Consider the following 10,000-nt stretch of genomic DNA (forward strand, 5'->3'; position numbering starts at 1 on the left):
TTCACAGTACAAGAAATGTATTTGACCGGTTTCGAATATCTTTCCCTCCTTTTCCCTCCCTCCCTCCCCTCCCTCTTTCTCCCCGACCCTCCCTCCCGCTCCCTCTCTTTCTCCCCGACCCTCCCTCCCTCCCTTTCCGTCTCTCTCTCTCTCCCTCCCTTTCCCTCTCTCTCTCTCTCCTTCCCTTTCCCAGTTCTCTCTCTCCCTCCCTTTCCCTCTCTCTCTCTCTCCTTTTTCCCTTCTCTCTCTCTCTCTCTCTCTCTCTCTCTCTCTCTCTCTCTCTCTCTCTCTCTCTCTCTCTCTCTCTCTCTCTCCTCCCTTTCCCTCTCTCTCTCTCTCCCCTCCCTTTCCCTCTCTCTCTCTCTCTCCCCTCCTTTCCTCTCTCTCTCTCTCTCCTTTCCCTCTCTCTCTCTCTCTCCCTTTCCCTCTCTCTCTCTCTATCCCCCCCTCCCCTCTCTCTCTCCCTTCCCTCCTCTCTCTCTCTCTCTACCTCCCTTTCGTTCTCTCTCTCTCTCTCTCCCTCCCTTTCGTTCTCTCTCTCTCCCTCCCTCCCTTTCGTTCTCTCTCTCTCTCTCCTCCTTTTCGTTCTCTCTCTCTCTCTCCTTCCCTTTCCCTCTATCTCTCTCTCTCCTCCCTTTCCCTCTCTCTCTCTCTCTCCCTCCCTTTCCCTCTCACTCTGTTTCTGTCTCTTCTACTCTGTCTCCCTTTCACTCTCTCTCTCTTCCTTTCCCTCTCACTCTCTCTCTCCCTTTCCCTCTCACTCTCTCTCTCCCTTTCCCTCTCCCTTCCCCTCCCTTTCCATCTCTCTCATTCCCTCCCCTCCCCTCCCCTCTCTTCCCCCTCCCCCTTTCGGAACCAGCAACAACAACAACAAAAAAAAACAAGAAAAAAAAGACAAGTTCGCTCACCGAAGTCAGCGACGCAGACGGACCACGCAGCAGTGGTCCCGTCGGGGTAGGTCTTCGTAGCACACCAGGGGAGTATGTAGTCGACGGTGGTGCAGGCGTAGTACCAGAAGTTCCTGTACCGGAACGGGAATTTGCAGTACACGTAGTTCTCGACCGTCAATTCGTAGCCTGGAATGGAGGAGGGAATCTGGAATGGGCGTCAATTCGTAGCCTGGAATGGAGGAGGGAATGTGCAATAGGCGTGGCTCTCGACCGTCAATTGTATCCTGGAATGGAAGAAGGAATCTGCAATAGGCGTGGCTCTCGACCGTCAATCGTAGCCTGGAATGGAGGAGGGAATCTGCAATAGGCGTGGCTCTCGACCGTCAATTCGGAGCCTGGAATGGAGAAGGGAATCTGGAATAGGCGTCAATTCGTAGTCTGGAATGGAGGAGGGAATCTGCAATAGGCGTGGCTTTCGGAGGGAATCTGGAATAGGCGTGGCTCTCGACCGTCAATCGTAGCCTGGAATGGAGGAGGGAATCTGGAATAGGCGTGGCTCTCGACCGTCAATCGTAGCCTGGAATGGAGGAGGGAATCTGCAATAGGCGTGGCTCTCGACCGTCAATCGTAGCCTGGAATGGTGGAGGAAGAGGGTCGTTCCCTGCTGTGAGAGAGAGGCTTAATTTTTTAGACTTTGCTTATCATGATTTTTGTTTTGCTTTAGGTCATGGAAAGGCAATGCGATATTTGCCTTGCTAAATATTTTTTGGTGGATAACATAACAGTTTCGATGGAAATAAGGGGATCCAAAATGAATTTCCACATGCATAGGGGGGCCAAAATCAACTTAGTTGTTCGTAAATGAATAAAGAGAAATTTTCTGGAAACAAGCCAACAATGCTGATCTCACGAAGGTACGATTTCAATTAAACAAACTCAAATATATTGATTAATGACGAAATTCGACAGTCAAACCTCGAACTGAACTAGACAATTTCACAAACAACCTTCATAACGTTTTTTTGTTTTCCATACTTATGAAGATTATCATCGCTTTTAATTATGATTCAAGTTGTTTCCATAATTCTTCCCATCAACACGGATGAACTTGCTATGCCTGGATGATAAAGAAAACGGACTACACCTGTAAAACTTGAAAGGTAACCACGGATTGGCGTAATTTCAAGCTTTTGCACGCCTTGCGATCTCACCCCAGCACGTCAATGACTCAGAATGAATCTCTTGTATTGTGGACATAATCATTCTAATTCTACACGTCGCCATGAATAGCGTTCATCCTTTGATTTCATATTGTTGATGTTCAATCAAAATGATTTCTATCCTTTCATTGCAATTCACTACTAGCTTTATCACTATCAGACATCCTCCCTAACATTTTCAATGAATAAGTAAATGATAGAAATAATTCTTTCTTCATTCTCTTCTCTTTCTCCCTCTCCCTTTCCCTCAACCTCTGCCTGACCCTCTCCTTCTTCCTCTTCCTCTCCCTCTGCCTCTGCCTCTTCCTCACACTCTGCGTCTCCCTCACACTCTGCCTCACCCTCCTCCTCTCCCTCTGCCTCACCCTCACCCTCTGCCTCTGCCTGTCCCTCACCCTCTGCCTCTGCCTGTCCCTCACAGTCTGCCCCACCCTCTTCCTCTCCCTGTCTCTTTTCCAAAAGCAGGGAAAAATGAAAATGGCTTCCCAAAGGGTTCCCAAAGGCCCATCACTCTGCACTCACGCCTCTCGCAGTGGTCGCCCAGGAATCCCTCGGGGCAGTGGCACGTGTTCTTGTTGACGCAGCGCCCCCCGTTGAGGCAAGGCGGCGAGCACACGGGCCGGCACCTCACGTCCATGGACGCCTTGAACCCGAGGTCGAAGTCCCACACGCCGGCCCTGCAGGAGGCAAGGATGTGCGAACTCCCGTCCAGGAGCCGGTAGCCCGGATCGCAGTCGATGCGGTACTCCAACCGCGAGCTGGAGCTGGAAGGGGAAGAAGGATGTGAAGCTTAATATCTCAATTTCAGTTCCAATCTCTCAATCTCTCTCTTTCTTCCTCTTGTAGATGTCACAATAAAACAGACTGACTGAACGATGTGCAGAAAAGGGACTTCATATATATATACTGGGGGCACTGTCGAATTCAGCGCAATTCTCTTTTTAGCCAAGATACACGAGCTTCTTCCTTTAGCGTCTTTGCTGCTAAATCTCAAATTAGTCCTTTTAATTCCCTTAATCATGATTCTCGCCAGCTTCCCCTCCTTTAAAAATCCTGGATTCCCCTATTTGCCCCACTCTACATGGACCTCTAAATACCACTGAATGAGAGAAATGAGAGAGTCACGGAAAATCGTACAGAGGAAGAGGAACAGACAGTTTAATAAAAAAGAAAGATACCAAGTGAAAATTTGGAACAAGGAACGATAGAAATACAAAAGCAAACCCGAACCACATACTGTCACAAAGAGAAAGGGAAGGAAGGGGAAAAAAACACAGGGAATAGGCCACACCCAAACACACTCACCTGAAGTTACCCAAGGCGTTGCAGAGAAGCTTGGGGGGGTTAATACATCTCTCGTGCTCACACTGGTCTCCCGTGTAGAAAGACGTGCACTTACACTTGTTTGGCGAAATGCACGTTCCGCCGTGCTGACAGGGGGCCTCAGAGCAGTCCGCGAAGCAAGACTGGGGTCGCTTAGTCACGAAGTCCCACTCGCCGTTCACACAGTCGAAGGTCATACTCATCTTGCCCGAAGGGAACTTGAAGCCGGGCTGGCACTTGATTGTCAGCGAGTGGCCTCTGCGGGGGGCGGAAAGAGAGAAGGAAAACCATGGTAGTTGGTGGATAATAAGGCAAATGGGGGGGATGGAGAAGTGATGACCATTGGCAGAATGATAAAGGATAGATAATACAACTTCTGAGTGTAATGATGGCAACAGTCAAGGCCTAAATAAGGCAATTAAGAGCGATGAAAAAGATGAAAGAAAAAGTGATTGTAATAGACAATAATGAAGGCAATTATGAGGGAATTAAAGGATGAAAAGGAGCGGAATGATACCAGACAGAGCATCAAAAAAGGCAACCGATCATAAAGCAATAAACCACGCCAGCAAACCCGACTCACTCGTTAATGTAGATGGCGTGGGCGATCGTGGGCGTCAAGGCGTTTATGCAGGACATCCGCTCGCACAGGTCGCCCGAAAAGCCAGGAGGACACAAGCAGTAGTTGGGCGCCACACACGAGCCCCCGTTCTGGCAGGGGCGCTCGCACACGGGCACGCACTTCCCCTCCGGAGTCACCCAGATGCCATCCACGCACTTCTCCACGTATGTGTTGGTCCCCGTGCTCGTGTGGATGTACCCCGTCGGGCAGTCCTTCCGCACGATCGGCGTGTAGGCGTGCCTTCCGAGGTTCCTGGAGAGAGAAAAGACGTGGCGTTGCAGTCTAAGAGTGGTCCCGGGAACGAGGAAAATGATGGAGAAGAAAGGGGGAAGAGAATGATGGAGACGAAAGAAGAAGTAGAAGGAGGAGGAGGTGGAAGAGGAGGAGGAAGAGAATGTTGGAGAAGAAAGGAGGAGGAGGAGGAGGAAGAGAATGTTGGAGAAGAAAGGAGGAGGAGGAGGTGGAAGAGGTGCTGGGAACGAGGAAAATGATGGAGAAGAAAGGAGAAGTTGAAGGAGGAGGAGGAGGAGGAAGAGAATGTTGGAGAAGAAAGGAGGAGGAGGAGATGGGAGGTGCTGGGAAAGAGGAAAATGATGGAGAAGAAAGGAGAAGTTGAAGGAGGAGGAGGTGGAAGAGGAGGAGGAAGAGAATGTTGGAGAAGAAAGGAGGAGGAGGAGGAGGAAGAGAATGTTGGAGAAGAAAGGAGGAGGAGGAGGTGGAAGAGGTGCTGGGAACGAGGAAAATGATGGAGAAGAAAGGAGGAGGTGGTGGAAGAGGAGGAGGTAGAGAATGATGGAGAATAAAGGAGAAGTAGGAGGAGGAGGAGGAGGAGGTGGAAGAGGTGCTGGGAACGAGGAAAATGATGGAGACGAAAGGAGGAAGAGAATGATGGAGACGAAAGAAGAAGTAGAAGGATGAGGAGGAGGTGGAAGAGGAGGAGGAAGAGAATGTTGGAGAAGAAAGGAGGAGGAAGAGGTGCTGGGAACGAGGAAAATGATGGAGAAGAAAGGAGAAGTTGAAGGAGGAGGAGGTGGAAGAGGTGCTGGGAACGAGGAAAATGATGGACAAGAAAGGAGAAGTAGAAGGAGGAAGAGAATGTTGGAGAAGAAAGGAGAAGTAGAAGGAGGAAGAGAATGTTGGAGAAGAAAGGAGAAGTAGAAGGAGGAGGAGGAGGTGGAAGAGGTGCTGGGAACGAGGAAGAGATTGATGGAGCAGAAAGGAGAAGTTGGAGGAGGAGGAGGGAATGTTGGAAAAGGAGAAGTAGAAGGAGGAGGAGGAAGTGGAAGAGGAGGGAGAAGTAGAAGGAGGAAGAGAATGATGGAGAAGAAAGGAGAAGTAGAAGGAGGAAGAGAATGTTGGAGAAGAAAGGGGAAGTAGAAGGAGGAGGAGGAAGTGGAAGAGGAGGGAGAAGTAGAAGGAGGAAGAGAATGATGGAGAAGAAAGGAGAAGTAGAAGGAGGAAGAGAATGTTGGAGAAGAAAGGAGAAGTAGAAGGAGGAGGAGGAGGTGGAAGAGGTGCTGGGAACGAGGAAAATGATGGAGAAGAAAGGAGGAGGAGGAGGAGGAGGAAGAGAATGATGGTGAAGAAAGGAGAAGTAGAAGGAGGAGGAAGAGGATGATGAGGAGGAGGAGGAGAAAGGAGAAGTAGAAGGAGGAGAAGAAAAAAGAAGGAATAGGAGGAGAAGGAGAATGGGAAGAGATGAGATGGAAGAGGAAGAGAAGAAAAAGAAAGAGGAGAAGAATGAGAAAAAGTGGAAAAAATTAGAATAAGAAAAGGAATAGAAAAAGGAGAGGGAGAAGGCAGGAGATGGAAAAGAGAGGAGGAAGATGACGAGGAAGAGGAGGACGAGGAGGAAGAGAAGGAGTAGAAAGAGGAGGAGGAGAACGAGCAGGAAGAGGAAGAGGAGAAGGACGAGGAGGACAAGGAAGGAGAGGAGATGGACGAGGATATAGAGGAAGAGAAGGAGGACGAGGAGGAAAAAGAGGAGGAGGACACCGAGGATGAAGACGACGACGAAGAGGAGAAATATAAGGAGGAGGAGGGAGGAAGGAGAAGGAAGAGGAAGAAGGAGGAAGCAGATGAGGCAGAGGAGGAGGAGAAAAGGGAGTTAGAAGAGGAAGCAGAGGAAAAGGAGGAGTAAAATGATGTAGAGGAGGAGGAAGAAGAGGAAAAAGAGGAAGATGAGGAGGGATAGGAAGAAAGTGAGGAGGCAGAGGAAGAAGAAAATAAGGAGGAGAGAAAAGAGATTGAGCACGCAATAGGTTGACATAATAATAATAATAATAATAATAATAATAATAATAATAATAATAATAATAATGATGATGATGATGATGATGATGATGATGATGATGATGATGATGATGATAATAATAATAATAATAATAATAATAATAATACAAATAGCAGTAAAAAGATTTTCAAGAATCAGTCCCTCTCCTTAATAAATTTCTTGGGAGAGTAATAATAATAATTAAGTTGATAGGGTAAAGTTAGGTTACGTTGACAAGGAAAGGTTAGGTTAAGTTGATAAGGAAAGATTAGGTAGGGTTAAGTTGATAAGGTTAGGTTAGCTTAGGTTAAATTGATAAGGTTAGGTTAGGTTAAGTTGATAAGGCAAGGTTAGTTTAGGTTGAGTTGATAAGGTCAGTTTAGCTTAAATTGATAACGTTAGGTTAGGTTAAGTTGATAAGATAAGGTTAGCTTAGGTTAAATTGATAAGGTTAGGTTAGGTTAAGTTGATAAGGTTAGGTAAGGTTAAGCTGGTAAGGTAAGGTTAGTTTAGCTTAAATTGATAAGGTTAGGTTAGGTTAAGTTGATGAGGTATGGTTAGTTTAGGTCAAGTTGTTAAGGTAAGGTTAGGTTAAGTTGATAAGGTAAGGTTAGGTTAGGTTAGGTTAGATTAGGTTAAGGGAAGGAAAGGTTCGGTTAGGTTAGGTTAAGTTAAGTTAAGGGAAGTTGTTAAAGGTAAGGTAAGGTAAGGTAAGGTTGGGTTAGATTATATTCGGTTAAGGGAAGGTAAACTGTCAAGTACCTGTTTACGTTAACGGCCTATTAAACGAAAGCAAATTACCGTATATCTAATTAAATACAGTGCATTTCCTTCAAATTTGTCCAAAAAGCCGTTAAAACCTGTACTCTATAAAGTCAAATGAAGGCGATATTTTGAAATTATTTTATAATTAAAGCATAATCATTCTGGGACAACTTTTTTTAGCCTACAGACAGACACGTAACATAACCACCACGATATATTTCTATACGAAAATAACATCGACGCTTAATCGTTAACCGCCTTTTAACCACCTTTTCACTTGTTTTATCTTTTGCAAGTTATTGTTGAGTCCACTATCTCTCTGAACCGTTTTCTCTTCTCTCCCTTCTGAGTTGAGGCAGGAATTACAGAAAAGGCGTAGATCTGTGACTGATCAGCGTCTGTATGAAGTGTTTACAGCGGCGTGTGAGTGAAAGCGCACGGTGCGTAGAGAGGGAAAAAGGCTTGTAGAAAGTACGGCCTAATTCTCTCCCAGGGAATTATTCTCAGACGGCAAAAGGTCACCTCAGTCACGTAGAAGATAAGGTACGTCATTCTGCAACTCCTCATGGAAGAGCTCGACTTGATAGAGAAAAGATCAAACGGAAAAATAAAAAATAAAAATCCCGAGATACACCAATACAATACAAAGAGGAGAAAATACTTACATTTTCCCGCCGTGGAAGAGCAAATTGGTGCACTTCCGGTACTGGCACTGCGGTCCAGCGAAGCCCTTGGCACAGAAGCACTCCTTGTACCCGTGTCGCGTGAGGAGACAAGTGCCGTCGTTTTGGCACGGAGGGTAGCACACGTACTCGCACGCCGCCACGTCGAAAGGCAGAAGTATATTCCGCCTGGGCACCTCGAACCTCCAGTGGCCGTTCACGCACTTGAAGGAGGCCTGGGGGGGTGGGGGGGGGAAGAGGGAGAAAGGGAGAGTGAGGGGTTGACGGGGGTGGGGGGGAAGATGGAAAGGAGGAGGAGGAAAATATTTTTGGTTTGTTACCGCTTCACTAATTTTAGTTTGGTCTCTCTCTCTCTCTCTCTCTCTCTCTCTCTCTCTCTCTCTCTCTCTCTCTCTCTCTCTCTCTCTATTTATCTATCTATCTATCTATCTGTCTGTTTATCTATCTGTGTACCGATCTATGTGTGTGTGTGTGTATTCTAAATTATGTAGTATCTTTTTGTAAATCAGATGTACAGTGGTATATTTATGTATGAAATAATGTAATGGCACATTGATATAGTGTGTTGAAACTGCGCTATCGTTACTCTAGTGTATCTACATCCAATAACATCTACTTTTAATGATATCTACTAATAGTGCCTACTTAATAACATGATTATATATAATGAGCCTTACTTATAGTACCTACTTATAATGATATCTATTTACAGTCTCTACTTATAATGATATCTATTTACAGTCTCTACTTATAATGATATCTATTTACAGTCTCTACTTATAATGATATCTATTTACAGTCTCTACTTAAAATAACATCTACCTATAGGGCCGACTGAAAATAACTACTACTGATATTATCTACTAAGATTACCTACTTAGAATAACATCTACCCATGATCTCCACCATCTCCTTCTCGCCTCCATCCCCTCCACGCCCCTACTTACCCTCCTGGGCCTCTTGGCGCCCTGGAGTGCCTCGTCCAGGCCGGGCACGTTGAAGAAGCTCCCTCGCCAGCACAAGGCCATCGCCTTCGACCCGCACGGCATCCGCCCGCACATGGAACTCTCTTCGGAGCTGTCCTTCCTGCCGGAGAACGCGAAGGAGGCGGTACAAGAAATGGGGGACAGAGAGGTGATGTGGACACGGTGCGGAATTGAGGTGAGACTTTAAGGTGGCGGTAATTGCATGAATATTGTCTAACAGATAAGGAAATTCGAAAGACGAGCAAAACAACATAAAGGCCTAAATTGGGTAAATAAACCCTGAATGAGATTTGACTTCTGAATCCATGTAAAACGATTAAATACATCCCCCGGACCCCAAACGAAAGCCAGTAGACTGAACACTAACCCCCCAAAAAAACTCTAAAAGAACGAACAAATGAAGCCGAAATAAGGACCGCCAAACAGACGGAGAAATCGAACGCGAACGGGCACTCACGACTTGACCCAGCGCACGACGGCCCTGGTCACCAGCGGGAGGGACCGACACCCGATGTTCTCACAGGTCTTTCCGGAATACGTAGGGAAGCACTTGCAGTAGGTCCCCAGTCCGTTGCGCTTGACCTTGCACTTCCCGTGGCGACAGCCTGGTTTACACCAAGGCTGGCATGACACGGAACTCCCCTCGGGAAAGTTGACGACGTGCCACTTGTTATCCACACAATTCATGGTCAGAGAAGTGGTGTTGATGGCGGTGCGGTGGAGAGGGAGGCACTCGGCCACAGCATGATATTCGGGTCTGCAGAAGCGGTAAATATTTACATATAAAAAATAAGCAATATCAAGAGAGAACAAAAGTAGACATAAATACCAGTTAATGAATCATCTCTTCAAAGATCCATCGTTAAACAGACATGAAAAGCAAGTCACAATGGTAAGAATAATCATCACTTATTACTAACATCAAAATCACATCATATTACACCGAGATTAAACAGAACACACTACCAGGAATTCACAACGACACAGCCTGACTACTAACAACAATGCCATCAAAATGAACAAAATGAACGGGCCGTAACGTACCTGGCTGACAGAATCCTAATCCTAGCGTTCTTGATTGGCGTTGGGGCATCGTCGCAGCCACCCCGGTCCAGCCGCGTGTCAACTGAAGTGAATTTAGAGGGAGAAATGCTTATACTATGGAAAATGTGAATTTAGAAATGCTTATTCAATGGAAATTGACGGTTTAGGTTTGGGGTTTATATACGTACAGGATAT

The 10,000-nt window shown here is 46.4% G+C and overlaps 1 protein-coding gene across 1 annotated transcript in view; it reads right to left on the minus strand.

The window, feature by feature from the left end:
- Positions 1–10,000, minus strand: part of LOC113829209 (uncharacterized) — a 103,381-nt gene that overhangs the window by 83,904 nt on the left and 9,477 nt on the right. The window contains exons 4-11 of the mRNA XM_070122292.1: positions 9,806–9,887; positions 9,219–9,518; positions 8,723–8,861; positions 7,758–7,990; positions 4,017–4,307; positions 3,416–3,691; positions 2,633–2,874; positions 909–1,076 (exon numbers count right to left, since the gene is read on the minus strand). Of these exons, the coding sequence (XP_069978393.1) occupies positions 909–1,076; positions 2,633–2,874; positions 3,416–3,691; positions 4,017–4,307; positions 7,758–7,990; positions 8,723–8,861; positions 9,219–9,518; positions 9,806–9,887 (1,731 nt within the window). The remainder of the gene's footprint in view (positions 1–908; positions 1,077–2,632; positions 2,875–3,415; positions 3,692–4,016; positions 4,308–7,757; positions 7,991–8,722; positions 8,862–9,218; positions 9,519–9,805; positions 9,888–10,000) is intronic.

Source organism: Penaeus vannamei, chromosome 5 (genome assembly GCF_042767895.1).
Source record: "Penaeus vannamei isolate JL-2024 chromosome 5, ASM4276789v1, whole genome shotgun sequence".
In the NCBI taxonomy this organism is placed as follows: Eukaryota; Metazoa; Arthropoda; class Malacostraca; order Decapoda; family Penaeidae; genus Penaeus; species Penaeus vannamei.